This window comes from Danio aesculapii, chromosome 11 (assembly GCF_903798145.1).
Source record: "Danio aesculapii chromosome 11, fDanAes4.1, whole genome shotgun sequence".
Taxonomy (NCBI): Eukaryota; Metazoa; Chordata; class Actinopteri; order Cypriniformes; family Danionidae; genus Danio; species Danio aesculapii.
In genome coordinates this window covers 28,756,224-28,773,412 of record NC_079445.1, presented here as the reverse complement: position 1 = coordinate 28,773,412, position 17,189 = coordinate 28,756,224, and the positions used below count along the sequence as shown (strand labels likewise).

Below are 17,189 nucleotides of genomic sequence, written 5' to 3'. Positions count from 1 at the left end.
GAAGAACACACTACTGCCTTCCTAACAGCAGAGGGAGCTGCGGCCCTACAGCCACTACAGCTCTGCTCAGGGAGCCATTTTCTCTCCCAACAACTTCCCACCATATTTGGAGGATGCAGGCAGAAAAGTGGACCAATGAGAGGGAGCCAGAGCCAGCTTGTATTTACGTTCACAGTCACACATAATCATCATAATAACGGTTTTGCATTGGTATTATGCTTCGGCGGTAGCTGCGAGCATATGCTGTTCACAGCTTGCTGTCACCCAGCTTTCAACAAAAAGCTTTAAATGGTGCACGATCACGTTTTTGCTCGCCAGAAAGAACATTTGCAGTTCGCATGTCCACATAACGGCAGATTATTGGTTATTTTCACAAGGAAAAACAATTCCTATGTGCCATCTTTCCCAGCACTGTGTTGTGGTAGAAAGCTTGCATTTAAGGTGGTAATCCGTGTGAAAAAAATAATAAGAAGTGCTTAAATCACTCAGCGTGACATTCTTTCACACTCTCAAGGCCACGTCTCATTTGTCTGTGGTCTACGTAGTGTTCTGTTAAACGACAAATGAGAGACAGAGGCGTATGAAGTAATTAGTCCCCTACTGAGAAACAAACTTGAACGGTGGAAAAACAGAGAATTACACAAGATGAATCTGATGAAATATTCCTATATAAACACAGCTTTAATGTGTAGCAAATGTCAAGCGTGTCAGAATCTTTCAACGTATCAATATCTTAAAACAGAAAGGCTCATTGGCTGCTAATGTTCCTTAAGATCTCTCAATGCAAAGTACCAGAAAGTCAGTGCCAAACAGCGAGAGAAAAACCTCTTTTTATACTTCTGAAATGACACATTTCATTGGAAGGAAGAGAAGTCGGGGATCAGGGATACAGGATATCCCTTCAGCACTGGATTTCATTCGAAGCTCTGTTAATCCTGAACTTTTAGGCAGATTTAAAGCATGCCATAACTTGTGGGTAGTACCTCTAAATAATGCTTCTGCCATGAATTTATTTGTTTTTTTTTTCTGTATGTGTGTGTGGATCCTGCAGTTTTCGGTGACAGCGATTGTCCTAGGAGGGTGAAGCAGAAAGCTGTGTTATTCTGAGGAAGACGAGGGATTCAAGACCTTAGTCTCACAGTGCAGCAGTGACACTGAGACGCCATTAAATATTGAGAGGATGTGTGCTGGACAGACAGGTAAAGATGGCTGCTGGCACCACCACTGGTACAGGTTTTGATGTGAGAACATCCTTCACTCTAAATCTGTCTCTCACCTCCCTGAATCACCTCCCGTCCTAACCAGCAACACAGCATACACTGCAAAAAGATAATATGCTAATTAAATGTTTATAGACAGCGTTTATAGCTTGTGATGGATGTTTAAAAATATGTTTATTTACTTATGAGAGGCTTTTGAAATTGGACTAGGGCTGGGTGATTTGGCCTAAAATCAAAATCGTGATTAATTGAACATTTTGACTTGATTATGACTAATGAACTCAATTTAAACTCAATAAAATTTATTTTATTTATTTTATTTGTTTGCCCTCATAGTTCACGGACAAGTTTTGTACAGTAAATATGCTCACATATTACAGGTGAGAGATTTCTGAATGAAGGGTGCATTACTTGATTTTAAGGTAATTCAAGGAAGCACACACTATCTATAATCTATGGGTATTTATTGAACATCAACGTTGACCAACTGAAATTAAAACACACATTGCCTTAAACCAACAGAGACTTTTTTCCTATAAAAAGTGAAAGTAAATAGCTTGCACTTTTGGAAACAAAACAAATTATTTAAAATGTTTTTCATATTAAAAGTAGAAAATAAGCAGTATCTCTTCTAAACAAAATAACTCTTGCATATCTTGTAAATAATATTTTAAACAGTGCATTTCTTGCATTTTCTATTTTCATGTAAATAATAATTTGAATGTAATGGAAAGTAAGTGCAAAGTAAGGCTCAAGAAGGGGTCCATGGTCCTACTTGACCAGAAATAAGATGTGGCTGCAAAGTGGCTGCAGAAGTATACATCAGCCTTAACAGAGCGGGGTCAATTGGAAAAAAATTTGACTGGTTAAAGTTAGATCGATTATAGATTCTGAATGTCAATTTCGATTACTTTTTGATTAATCACCCAGCCCTAAATGGGACCATGCTTCAACAACCTGATACTGAAAATATAACACTGAAGAGACATTTTTAGTGTCATGGAATGATAAATTGTCTGCACTGGATTTGTTAAGCATGAAACCATGAAATCACAGACTTTAAAACATTCAGTGTTTTTTTAAGTAATAAAAGTTTTTTTTTTTCAGTCACTAAATGAAATAATCTCATTTGTACATACATTTTTTAGCATTTTTATTTGTTTGAAACAGTTTGAAAACTGTTTCAAAAACTAGTAACTTTCAGATTTCTAAAAATACATTTAAGTTTAGAATTAAATGCTGTAAAAAAGAATTTAAAAAATTCATAAATATAAAAAAATAATAAAAAATTAAAGTTTTCCATTTGTTAACAACAGTTTTTTTTTGCATGAGCATTAAATCAGCATATTAAAAAGATCATGTGAAGTAAAATGATGCTGAAAATCCAGCTTTGCCACCACAGGAATAAATTACAATTCATAATATAATAAATTAGAATACAATTATTTTAAACTGCAAGAAAAAGATCCCACAATATTGCTGTTTTTCTAATCAAATTAAAAGCAACCAGATAAAAGTAAAACTAAATTCCAGTAACAGTAACATAGGCTACAGTAACTGCATATTAAAACAACAACTGTGACTGCCGTGCTGGATTTTCACTTCTAATGTGGACGGACAAATTACTGGTTGCTGGTTAGGACGAGGTGTTAAGCCCAGATTGATTTCCTCTCTCCCTGAATCCCGCTGGTGATGAAAAGGTGAGAGCTCAAACTTAAAGGCCACTTACTGTAGTATCTCCAGCTCAATGGAAAAATGAAATCCTACCGTCTTTCTGGACACACGGGAAGGTAGACATGGGTGTCTCTCAAGCCTTTTGAATTGATCTCAACCTGGGATGGCCTGTCTGCTGGATGCCCAAACACTGCCTGATAATAGTCTTTTTTTTCTAATGGAAGCATCATGTAATGGGAAGAACAGAGAAACGGTCAACACCATCTGATCAGAACTTTATCAGCACTTTGAGATTCAGACTTAGCCTACACTGAACCGACCTCACAGTACTGTGCGTTTTTAACAGATGCATGTCAACCCTGAGGTTATGAAAATAAAGCGAGAGCCCCTCGTCGACCGAGCGACAAGTATATTGTTATCCACAGTGACCTTAATGCTGGTACACGGACGTACCTGCATGTGCAAACACACTCAGAAAAACACGCACACATATACTCCAGCATGGATGAAGATGCTTCCTGCCTGTTCATCTCTACGGCTGCTTCTCATCTCTCAGCCCATCCTAGTACAAAACGAAAAGCCCAAAATAAACAGACAATAGCAACTCTCCATCAACAACACATTATAAAAACTAATCTGTACACTAAAATCCAACACAGCCTCTCAGGTGGGGGGAGTTTCTGATTCAGAATATTATATACAGTTTTACGTCAATGCAGGTGAAGTATCTTACGCAATTACGAATGCTTTCTCTGTATAAAATAAAACCTATACACACTAATTTACATTTTGTGATTCGTTGATGAAACTCCAGCTTGTTTTTTAGATGTCAGTTTAATCTTGGCCCCCTGATCGGTGAATATAACCTGTTTAAAAATGTCATAACAGCATCCTCATATAAAACTATGCTTCACAATGACTTTCCTGTTATGAAAATGTCCTCTAACTCTTCATCAGATATTAAAACCCCTAAACACCGTATTATAAAAGGCTTTTTCTTTTAAAAGAAATGATTTTGGTGTCAAAAATATAAGCATATCGACACAGTGATCTGCGAAGTGTATCAAATCCAAGCAAATCATAGTTTTGCACCGCACATGGGCTCCATACTGTACGCACACATGCACACACTCGCACGGCAGGGATTCGAGCATAAAAGAAGAGCGGAGATGTGAGGACCACACCATACGTGCACTCGGGGTCCTTCTCTGTTCGCAGGTTCACTAAAAGAGCGAGCTGAAAAGTTTTCTTTATGGGGGAGAATATCTTACGCAGTCTTTCAAACTAAATCATCTTAGCCCGTGACAAAAAAGGAGGAAGAATATAAAAGATGACCCCCTCGAGTCACAAACGTACGCGCACACATTAAAGAAAGTCCATCAAATGTCAATGTAGCTCAATCTAATACTGAATATGAAGCTAAATGTTGGACTGCATCAGGCTTGTACTGATGACCTCACGACGTCAAGTGCATCTGATATGTACAGGACGAGGTACAAAGAGATGATGCTCAATTTTGGCAGGCTGTTTTATGACATCTGTAAAAGATTTCGGTTTTCCTCCCCCCGAGCAATGAGAAATCTGCACCACAAATTGCAACACTGTGATAACTGCATTTTTTTTCTTCGTCTGTTTGTTTGTGTTGATGTCGTTTCAATGACTGAAGTCTCATGTTTTCTTCAAGGCAGTATCAGCTGCCAGAAGGAAGTGCCATTTCATGGTGTTCACATACTTTTCCCCTGACTGTCAGCAAGGGGAGAGGGATTACGGTCCCGCAGGTTGTCCCGTATGTGTGTGTGTGTGTCTCCACTGAGCAGACAGTCATTATTTCTAGTCAGGATTTTCCTAAAATATTCAAAAAGAAAATCTCAGAAGCATGTATCATGAGGTGAAGTTTGTTTTTTTTATCTCCTGTTTCTTCATTGCCCTTTTAAAGGGTAGCCTTTCAATTCAGTTCACCATATTCAGTCTGCAATCTATACATTTCATATAGATTCCTCATGTTTTCATAACTTTAAAAATTCTTTACAAAAAAACTCGTTAAAAAATGAAGACGATAAAAAAAGAATAACTGGAAAGGAACAAAATGAGAAGGAAATAGGGGCGGAGCCTATTGCTGGCAGACTGAAGGGTCATCCTGTGATTGGTGGCGGCTAAAACTAAACGATCAGGTGTTGTGACCATATTTTCCAGACGCAGCTTTCCCCGAGTCCAGCCCATTAGGGTGTCTGGGGGTTAATGGTGGAGTCAGATGACACAGATGGAGAACGAGAGTGTTTGGGAGGAGGGGGCAGGTGGGTATCCTAGGTGGTCCAGAAGGAAAATCAGGCTTAGGGTCTGCGGTGGCCGCCCCATCCCTTCACGCTGGCTCTCCGCCTCCTCCTCTTGTCCTCCGCCCAGTCTAATCGAGGGCACGTGGTCAAACCTCTACCGACTGGATCTGGTTCATCTGAGCCCTCATCATCTGAACGCTGTTGAGGATCTTCTTCTGATGACCTGCTAGAGTCACTCCGACCCGGAGAATGTCCCTACGGAGAAAGAAGCATGATTAAACTCGAGCTCTCTGAAGCAGATACCATAATGCTGTAGTAAAACATTTTTATTCACTGGTTTCATCGCATGCTGCCAAAGTAAACTCTGCATGTTAGTTTAAGATTGTGTAAACGGTAAATTCCTTAATCCATATCATCCTCTGTTTGTTTCACAATCCAAGCGTCTCTGAAACAACAACGCCTCCTTTGTTTTTCCGTGGCGTGTCTGGTTTGGCCAGGTAACAGCTGAGGTGAGGAGACAGGAAAAAATCTATGCGTGCATTTCTGTGGTTCCCATCTGCACTCTGATTGACAGCCAGCAACAAACACAGGGAAACATACCTCTATTTATTTCTGAGTTTAAATCCAGATGGTGTCTAATCACTGAGAAATGATTTCAGCTGCAATTGATAATCCATTTTGAAAAAAAAAACTGAAGACTGAGTAGTACAGCTACACAGTCAATCGTATTGAAATCGAAATTGGGAAATGGCCTTGTGCATTCATCATTATATCGCTAAATAAATGGTAATATTTCACAATGGGACTCAATTCTTCAATACAAAAGATATTATGAACTTCCAATGATCTACATTTTTACAGCACTTAATAATCTACATATAATATACATGCACACCATCATTTACAAGTTTGAAGTTAGTAAAGATTAAAATATTTTTTTAAATCTCTTCTTCTCAACAAGGCTGGTTAATTTGATTGAAAACAGTAAAAAAGTATTGCAATTTTCTGTTTCCCCATTTAAATATCTTTAAAAGTATTTTTGATTCGATGATTCAAGAAACACATGAAATCTATATACAGTTCAAGTCACAAAACAGTTCTCCTGTAATTTTCTTTTTCAAATATTTCCCAAATGATGTTTAACAGAGCATTTTTCACAGTATTTCCTATAATATTAATAACAAAGTCCTATTTGTTTTATTTTGCTTACAATAAAAGCAGTTTTTATTTTTTAAAAAGCCATTTAAAGGTCAATATTATTAACCCCCTTTAGCAATATTTTTTCGATTGTCTACATACTGTAACATAACACTGTTATACAATAACTTGCCTAATTACCCTATCTTGCCTAGTTAACTTAATTAGCCTAGTTAAGCCTTTAAATCGCACTTTAGGCTGAATACAGTACAAGTGTCTTAAAAATATCTACTAAAATATGATGTACTGTCTTCATGGCAAAGCTAAAAGAAATCAGTTATTAGAAATTAGTTCTATTAGACCTATTATGTTTAGAAATGTGTTAAAAAAATCTTTCTGTTAAACATAGGGATGCTCATGATAACTGATTAACTGTTAACCGAAAGGGTGCGTTTTTAACCGATTAATGGTATCAGTTAAAAGATCAAATATTATTATTAAATATATTTTTAAAGTTTAGCTGCATCATTGGCTGATCACAGTGAATGTGATTTTCGTGTTGAGAGGGACATCTTTTGAATGGTTTACTAACGGCCGCGAGCGTTTTGCGGCACCCTGTGCTCCTCGCGTCAACTCTGAGCAGAAAAAGCAGGTTACGCCAGTCACATCTTTTTCTTTCTCCAATTGAAAGCAGAGGTGGGGTTTCTGTTGATTAAATGCATATTTTCTGAGGCGCGATCGATTTGATGCAGCCTGCTATTTTTATTTGACAGAAGAAAAAATATATACATATGATTGGACAAACAGCATATGCCGGTTCTTAAAAAGGATTCAGTCAGTGTTTTCGTTTTGTAATCTAAACTTGTCATTTAAGTGAAAAATATCTCAGGCAGGACTATTCATTTTATTCTTTTTACTTAGTTTATTCTGTTTTTCTATGATGTTGGAAACGCTGCAGGTGCTTGAAGATGTGCTGTAGTTCTGATGTTCTGTATGCTATTGTTAACATGTTAATAATAAATCAGTACTTTAATGTCTCAGACACAAAATAGCACGTCAATTATTGTTTTAATTAAATGATAATTTAATATTAATCTGACCAGTTAACCGTTAATATTTGGTTAACAAGTGGCGGTTGTCAGTTGGCAAAATTAACCGAAATGAGCATTCTCCAACAGAAATTGGGGAAAAATATACAGGGGGGCTAATAACTCAGGAGGGCTAATAATTCATATTATCACATCGGGACGCTGCTAGCATCTTAGTGCTATATGTTGCTGAGCTAACTGCAAGGCTACTAGCAACTACCTTCAGTAATCATTCCAATATGCTGATATTCTGCATATCTGCATATAAATATGTCTCATATTTTCTTTTTGATTTGATCAGCCTTTTATTTGATTATTTGATTATCTTGTATGTTTGTCACTTCAGATAAATTGAATGCTTACTTGGAATACTAGGATTAATTTCTTTCCAAAAAAAAGAAAGAAAGATTTTCTATTTTACATTAAATATTATGTTCTATATTCTATTGTGCAGGCCTAATACAGTAAATAGAGCAAGAACTATGAACTTAGGGCATTATAGAGCAAAACTATGAAAAGACAGTCAGCACTTATGGAGTCAAAGTTCCCCTAGAGGTTCTGCTGACTCAGTAATCAAAGTGTGGCTGTTTTCCAAGCTGCCCTCTCTCATAGGTATAGCACTTACTCCATGGTCATCTGGGAAACGAGGTCGAAGCTGGTGAAGTTGCCATTGGCAAAGTTGTCTTTGTACTGGCCCATCTTAATAGCGTCCAGCCAATCATCCACAGAGCTAAAGCTAGAGAAGTCGGGCACACTGCGGTCAAGCAAGGGCAAATGCACACTGCAGGGGCAATGAGAGAGAGAGAGAGAGACATACAGATGAGTCCCACTGTTGTCAATCTATGCAGTATAACACACACTAAGAATTCCCCTATACATGGTACAGTCTAACTAGACATTTATTTGGCATATTATCATCAATGCAAAAAAAAATAAAAAATCATTTAGCATATTTTTGGTAATTGTGACCCACTTGGGAATTTTGAGCTATATTATTTCTTGGGTCAATATAATTCAATCTCTGGAGATGGAAAAAAAAGGATGTTAGAGGAAGAATTTAAGTGCAAAGTGTCCTCTGCCCTGTTTAATTCTTCAAAAAAATGCAATTACTGTCCCCCAGATGACTGTACTTTCTAGCAACATTACTGTAGCTTATAAGCCTCGAGGCAAAAAGAGCTGCTGGGAAGTGAGCAAAACCCAAACCTCTCACCATCAGCGTGATGACAGAAGAAACTGGGCCATTTTACATGTCCACAAGACACTGACTAAAGTGTTGCCCACTGTTACTTTGTCTACCAGCTTTACTGTTGTTTGAAAGTCATGATTGCCTGAAGCTTTCAGTAATGATCTGATCAATCAAACCCACTTGCTTTCATTTCCATAGGGTTTCAATGCCAAAAGAAATAACTCACAAACTTCACACAGCATCAATAAAGTCCACCACAGGTATCAGAAGAAAAACCAAGGCACTGACCCCAGATTGAAAACAGTGCTGGAATCATTTAAAAGTAGGCATTACTATTAAGGTCATATTCCATTTGATTTTGTAAATATGCCTTAAAGGATGCAAGCGAGTTGGGTCTGGCAAAAGGTCGGCTGTAGAAAATTCCCCCTAATATATGAAACACACGAACAAAAGGACGCATGCACCCAGACCTACACTTCTGTGTAATGGCGAGGGTGTCAGACTAAACTAAGTACTAAATACCTTAAAAAGAAACTTCAAAGCAGGCAATAAAGTTGTTTTTGTAGCCGCACATATATCATGTAACACGGATGGATCTGCACTCCTCTCCAAACAATACAGTATTATGTATGTGCAGCGGTTAGACTGAAAACGTCATTACGATCCCTTGATGCTGCCACGGCATTCCATAGTGTAAAGTTTCACGTCTGTGTCTATACTCTTTTCCAAAGAGGCAATGCATCTCCATAAACTAAATACTGTAGAAACTTGTTTAAACATCTCGGTGACTTTCTACATAAATGTGATTTATTGTAATGACTATTGCACACTTGCACTGCATGAGTAAAATTATGTCGGATGAGACTGTTTTAAATGTGTGCCCCTTACAAAGCCTAGAGAGCTGCTTCCAGACAGAAGTGAAACGAAAACTTACAAGTAATTGATTAGGAGAACTCCTTTCACTATCGTTCACAACAAAACTTTATGTTAGCATAAAGGTTTAATTAGGAGGGTTAACAACACTGATTTCACAGAAAATCTTTTTTTTTTTTATTAATAACTAATTCATATAAATCCATAAGAATAAATATATTTTTACAAAACATTATTTGATTTAAATGACAAAAAATATCTATAAAATCTCATTTCATTATCGTTTCAGAAGAATTTTAAAATATCAAATGCATTAAAAAGCTTAAACATCTATCAAACGGCACTAAACTATACGCTTTAGTCTGAAGTGCTTAATATCTAATTTTCAGAACAACTAGCGTCATTCTATTTTACCACAGCAGATTATTTTGCATTTCTAGTTGTTTTCTGTACATATTCAGAGAAATGCATCATAACAGATGTTTTCTGTGCATCGTGTACAGACTCAAACAATCAATAATCAACTCAGTTTTTGTGTTATTGATTTGTTGTTGTAGCTCTATGTGATTCCTATATTTTCAGATCATTGACACCTTAAAGTGTTGTCAAGATGGCCAGCCCTCTAGGTTTTACAACCACTGATTGATCAGGTCTTGATCATCAATGCCCACTGTAGGCATGGGGCGATAACCAGTTTCAAGGTTCTCTACGGTTTGGAAAAGTCAAGGTTTTAAAACCGTTAAACCAACATCCAAGCATGTTATGGACCTGGACAGTGCAGTGGCTTTACTTTACATCCAATGAAAGGAAAGATAGCCAAAAATGCTTTTTGAAGAGGAAAAGAAATCAGTGTTTTTGAAATGAATGAAGACAGCTGAGATGATTAATTTATTAAAATTATTTAGCCTGACATGGTTACTGTTCCAAAATATTTGAACTGTTTCTTAAAAATAAAATATAATGTATTAAAAGTAGTAAAAAAATAGTTCTTTTTTAATGTCTGGATAAAAAAACTTTTTCCCCAGACATTTAAAAATAAAATACAGTTGAAGTCAGAATTATAAGCCCCCCTTTGAATATTTCCCAAATTATGTTTACCAGTGAAAAGAAATTTTTACAGTATGTCTGATAATATTTTTTTCTTCTGGAGAAAGTCTTATTTGTTGTATTCGGAATAAAAGCAGTTTTAATAATAATAATAAAACAAAAAAATTTTAAGGTCAAAATTATTAGCCCCTTTAAGCTGCAGTATTTTTTTCGATAGTCTACAGAACAAACCATCATTATACAGTAACTTGCCTAATTACCCTAACCTGCCTAGTTAACCTAATTAACCTAGTTAAACCATTAAATGTCACTTTAAGCTGTATAGAAGTGTCTTGAAAAATATCTAGTCAAATGTTATTTACTGTGATCATGGCAAAGATAAAATAAATCAGTTATTAGAAATGAGTTATTAAAACTATTATGTTTAGAAGTGTGTTGAAAAAAATCTTCTCTCCGTTATACAGAAATTGGGGGATAAATAAACAGGGGGCTAATAATTCAGGGGGGCTAATAATTTAGACTTCAACTAGTTATCACAATACTGTGATACCTTGACATTTTTATCCAAGGTTATCATACTGTCAAAATCTTATACCGGCCTAGCCCACTGCACTCTTTATGTTTTCTAACTCACCCTGATGACAGCGGAGTCATGGCCTTCAGGCTGTTAGGGTTACGAATCATTTTGTCCAGATTGTTGACAATCTGGCTGAACTTAGGCCGGTTGTTGCGGTCTTTCTGCCAGCAGTCCAGCATGAGCTGGTGGAGGGCACTGGGGCAGTCCATCGGAGGGGGCAGCCGGTAGTCTTGCTCAATGGCGTTGATGACCTGCAGAGGGAGACACAGAACTGTGAGGGTCTCGAGCTGTTTATTAAAAATGGGCGGAGAAAGATACGCTTGTTGCATCTCAATTACTGCGTATTAAATGTTCAATGACAGGTGATAAATGATGGATGAAAAGAGGGAGGGATGTTTCGGACATTAGCCTGATCTGAACTCAGGTCGCTTGCATAAGCACCAAAGCTTAATGTTCCAGTCTGCCGGCTTTTTACAACATAACATCTGTATTTTTTTTCTCTTGGCTGGTGGATGTTATGTTTGTTATTACGCATAACAGCTTGCGATGTGTAACATTATAAAACAATCGAGTGTTTAATCAGTATCAGTAGAAGTTGAATCCTGGGAATTGTAATGTAAATGTACAGAAGGCATATTGTATTCAATTTATTGTTATATATTGCCATGAAATGTTGTTGTGATAGGATCTGTCGGCATGGCGCGAGGCAGTTGGCGGTAAATGCGCGCCAGCGTCTGGTTGGTAGAGGGGGGTTTAACACCGCAGGAGACAGAGGATTGATCTGCAGTCTTCATAAATGCACTGTGATCATTATCTGGGTCTTAGGGGGACACAAGGAAGCCATTTGTCATTGGCCGCAAACACACACATGATCCCACTCACCCTTCACACTTACACAACCACACACACACACAAACTATAAATAAGCGGTCGCAGTCAGCTGTTATCTAAATGCCTCCTAAATCAGCTAATAGATCTCGATTATGAAGGTGCTGATAACAACAATTTGGCAGTACAAGCATTTCCTCTCTGATCAAACGTGGAAAAAGTGCGGTCTTAGAGTTACAAAGTTTTTTTGGCAGCGTTCAGGCCGAGTCTGGCTCCTGCCCGCCCTGTTCATTTCCAATCATGCAACATCTGTCAGATTAAATATGATTAACACATGGCCTGTAATCTACACGCTGACTAAATTGTACACTTGAAAATGCGCTGCGAGTTGTAACAGGAAATCAAGAACGTCACTTAAATAAAACTTAAGTACAGCTCCAGTTAATTAACTGTGTAGCGTCACTAAATGTGCAAAACAGACACTGATGGATGTTCTGTCACATTTGAGTGAAACAAGATGCTTCCAGCAGCCTTGGTGGCTAAAAAAAAATGAGATGCGCGGCGGCCATGAAGTGGAAAGTGCGAGCAGGACCCGAGTGAGACCCGTCGTTCCCTAGCTCATTATCGTAGCCATTATGGCGCTCCATTCAAGGCCTGATTAATCTCATTCAGGCGCCTCAAACGGCCAGCCCGATGGGAGGACCGTGACGCTATCTGGAGCTGCTAATAAGATAACTGGTGAGATCTGCGCTCCCTCTTAGCGCATTAGCGTTCACACTTTCAATTTGAAACTATTTTCATTATCTGGACCCATAATTTGCCTTTTCCCAGCCACCCAGAGGGATGCTAGAAATGGGAGCTCTCTTCAAGGGCAGGGACTGTTTCGATGTGGCACCGTGCTTTGCATGTCAAATCATCTTTTTGTTCACCAGGAGAGGAGTGTGAAGTACAGGTGAATTTTTGTGGAAGCCTTTGCATAAAGAGAGCTAATGCTCCCTTTTGACACGAAACACAAACAATAGCTTGAAGACACGGTCTCCAAAAGCACACAATCTCCACAAATACAGTTCAAACCTCTAATTTAAACGCTTAAATTGTGATCTTTTGACGCAAATCCCTATGCCTTCTTCTGCATTCTGAGACCAATGTGATGTGATGACCGGTGCGGCTGTTTCTGCAAAGACTGATTGCGCTCATGCAGTGTTTGGGGTCTGAGGTTTGGCCTCGTATACAGCAGAGCAGCACATGGGCAGATTTACGACGTGCTCTCTCTGCTGTTTACCTTACCCTCTGATTCAACATAGCTGCACAGCATTCATCTATCACGCGCTAACATACGGCAACCGACCAACAGCCTCTGGCAGGAGTGTTTGACAGTGCCTCTATTGGAAAATTGTTTAAAAAGAAGAAATGAGCGGTTATACTTAATAAAGACTGAGGATGTGGAGCATTGAAAAGGTTATGAGGTTGGAGCGCAAACTGGAAGAATGGAATAAGTAGCTAAAGTATAAATAATTGTATAAAAAGCTAGGAATTTTTATGTTTTAAACATGAAACAAACTGGTAAATAAGCATGCAGATTGCTAAAACATTAGAGATGTTTAATATCTAGATATAAATAAGTAATAAATATAAAATAATCTTATTAATATTTCTAATTGAGGATATTAAGTAGCACAATTGTTTATAGCATTAATAATTAGATCACCAAAACAGCACATTACAATGATTTAAGAATAATCATGTTACATTGGAGACTGGCTGTAATGGCTGCTGAATATTTAGCTTTACCATCACAGGATTAAATAATATTTTAAATGACATTAAAACACAATGTTAAAACAGAAATCAGTTATTTTTAAATGTAATATTATTTAATCAAATAAATCTTAGAGAACATAACCATTTGAATTGTAACATAAGTGTTGAGGTACGTACATCCTGATTGGTCATGTCCCAATACGGCCGCTCTCCATATGACATCACCTCCCACATGACTATCCCATAGCTCCATACATCACTGGCAGAGGTGAACTTCCTATACTGAATGGCCTCTGGGGCAGTCCATCGAATAGGGATCTTCCCACCCTGTTTAAATCCAAATCAAAACATCAAATCATCTCAAATCAAAGCACAAGTTTGTATAAAAGTCGCAATAAATCAACTAAAATGACTTCTCACCAGAGCACTGGTATATGTGGGATCAGATGTGTCATCCTCCAAGAAGCGAGAGAGTCCGAAATCGGACACCTTGCAAACGAGGTTACTGTTAACTAAGATGTTGCGTGCGGCCAGATCCCGGTGCACATAATTCATGTCTGCGAGGTACTTCATCCCAGAAGCGATCCCTCGTAACATGCCCACCAGCTGAATCACAGTGAACTGGCCATCATTTTGCTGTAAAAAAAAAAAAAATTCAAAACAACTTAGTCAGGACATGAATTGCTTTAAGTAGAGATTATATTATCCATTTAGCATTGATATACAGTTGAAGTCAGAATTATTAGCCCCCCTATGAATTTTTTTTTCTTTTTGAGATATTTCCCAAATGATGTTTAATGGAGCAAGGAAATGTTCACAGTGTGTCTGAAAATATTTAGTTATTCTGGAGAAAGTCTTATTTGTTTTATTTTAGCTAAAATAAAAGCAGCTTTTTATTTTTAAAAAACATTTTAAGGTCAAAATTATTAGCCCCTTTAAGCTATATTTTTGAACAAACCATCATTAATTAATAACAATAACTTGCCTAATTACCCTATCCTGCCTAGTTAACCTAATTAACCAAGTTAAGCCTTTAAATGTCACTTTAAGCTGTAGAGAAGTGTCTTGAAAAATATCCAGTCAAATATTAATTACTGTCATCATGGCAAAGATAAAATAAATCAGTTATTACAAATGAGTTATTAAAACTATTATGTTTAGAAATGTGTTGAAAAAATCTCTCCGTTAAACAGAAATTGGGGACAAAAAATAAACAGGGGGGCTAATAATTCATGGGGTTTAATAATTCTGACTTCAGCTGTACCTTTTTTCAGGATGATGATAATATACAGTAAATACCCTTTACTTACTCTGAAAAAAAGAGTAATAATTTCATGTGTTCAGTATCAATGACCCTGGCTTTCATATAAAAATGTAGCAGTCATTCATTCATTTTCATTTATTTATTGTTGTTTCTACAGTAATGTAGGGATTTAGAAGATTGTGTAAATGTATGTATTAAAAACGTTTTAATCTATAAATGGCCTAAAACAACAACCAATTAATAAGCCCTACTTAAGACTACAGCTGAAACAATTTAAAGTGATGCATAGATTACACTATACTAAAGCCAAACTTAATAAGCTGTATCCTTTGTGTGATAGATGCAAAGGTGCAGTCGGTACCTATGGTCATATATTCTGGTCCTGTCCAGAAGTATTGGAATTTTGGCAAAACTTTATTCCCAGGCTTTTGAAATGTTCATTAAAATTGATGTGGAATTAGCAACGTTTGGATGTTCAGACCAGGCTCTAACTTGACCTAAATGTTTGCCATTTTTTCTGTCATTTTTTTTTCTCCTTTTTATTTATGTCATTCTATTTTGTTTCTTATTCCATTAGTCTGGCTGAGATTTTTTTTGATGGTGCTGTATAATTGCTGTATAGTGTTTAGGTCCATGTTCTAGTTGGTATCAGAGAATACAGTGAGGTCATTTTGTTAACATATATACATGATGTACACTATTGGGTGTTATGTTTTCATAAAAACTTCTATAAATAAAGTAAAAATAAATAAAAAATAATAAGCCCTGCTTCTTATAGAAGGCTTCTCTAAAAGTGAAATATGCAGAAAAACATATTTTGTAAATCCAAAATTCTTCAGTTTATATGAAACTTTATATGAAGTTTTCTCTTCTGTGCTGCCTATGAATCCAAAACAATAACAATAATGCAAGAATAAAGCTGTGGAAATTACAGTTAATATCTAGTGTGCCCAGTCGGATAAGACCAGAGACACAATGCAACAAGTCAAGCCGGGATTGGCTTTGGCTGTGCAAACGCTCTGGTGAGGATTGGTGAAGTTTATGCTACGCGATGCTAGATCAGACATCTGATGATCAATGCGGGCCGTGGCAAATCTCACAGCTGTTGACTATGGTGGTCAGAAAGCTCTTTGCACATGAGGAGGTCCAGCAGTTTCGGACCCAGCTGTGCCTGCAGCTGCTTTAATCTGCAGACCCTCCGCAGACAGTCGTGAGGCGAGCAGCGTTCAGCTTCTGATCAGAGGAGACAACACAGCAGGCGCAGTGCGGACAGACACGCACGCGGCAAGTGGAGACAGACGGAAATACCTAGACAGTGGACGAAGGAGCGGCGAGATGTCTTTATTCTGTGTCTCATGCAAACCCTTCCTCCTCTGAGCAGCATGTGTCACGCTCAAGCCCTTCCCCCACGTTAAGCTGACTTTGAATCGAACTTCTCCTTACCCTCCACCGCAATTAAGCGCCATCCATTATTCATAAAGCTGAAATCCTTCGCAAATACAGCCTGGCACTCTAATCTGCTCACAGTGTTTGCCTATAGTTTAATTGGAGGGATTCTTCGCCCCCGAAGTTATTTGGATCTGCAGTCTGAGCGCGGCAAACATTCTTTCTTTTCTGATTACACTGAATTATTCTATCCCTGCCGTTTCTTCTCAGACACATCTTTGGTGTCGGTTCTGTGAAGCTGCGCTTAAGTTTTCAGTTTGACGTTTCTCAAATCTGTTTGAAAGTTTTCGTCAGCACACCTTTTTGAATTTCTCTCCCTTTTGCTCCATAATCCGGCTTGAAACAATATTGGAAGTTGGATCAGTGTAGAACGACAGGTTAGCATTGAATCTGCCTCTCTTTCTCTCTGTCTTGTCTTACAAGAGCTCCATCAGACTCATATACTAGCGCTTTTGCACTAACACACAATGTTGTCATCCGCTGTCATAGTGAGGTGCCACAACAGAGGCGTGTTGTTTTCAAAGAATTCAGCGTTCTGTCAGAAATGGATGACAGTTTTGCAAAAACAACACAATTGTGCTGCTGCACAAAGATTTGGGAGGTTTCAAAGCTCTTGTTTGCCACTGAACAGACATTATGAGAGCTAAAAAGAAGAGAAAAAAAATATAAGCTGGTCTTTTCACATTTTTTAACACAGGATTTGAACCCAAAGTAAACCTAACGTACGAGGTGTTGTAATTTGTCACTCTTACTTTGGCTAACATTACCAAACATCAGTCATTTCCTCACGCGATGGCACGGTAGGGCATGTGCGT

At 37.7% G+C, this 17,189-nt stretch overlaps 1 protein-coding gene across 1 annotated transcript in view; it reads right to left on the bottom strand.

Annotated features, from left to right (window-relative positions):
* Nucleotides 1–3,557: 3,557 nt before the first annotated feature.
* ephb2b (eph receptor B2b) overlaps nt 3,558–17,189 on the bottom strand; it is a 207,076-nt gene continuing 193,444 nt past the window's right edge. The window contains exons 12-16 of the mRNA XM_056467688.1: nt 14,085–14,300; nt 13,842–13,991; nt 11,133–11,326; nt 8,018–8,173; nt 3,558–5,422 (exon numbers count right to left, since the gene is read on the bottom strand). Coding sequence (XP_056323663.1) covers nt 5,314–5,422; nt 8,018–8,173; nt 11,133–11,326; nt 13,842–13,991; nt 14,085–14,300 — 825 coding nt within the window. The 3' untranslated portion in view covers nt 3,558–5,313. The remainder of the gene's footprint in view (nt 5,423–8,017; nt 8,174–11,132; nt 11,327–13,841; nt 13,992–14,084; nt 14,301–17,189) is intronic.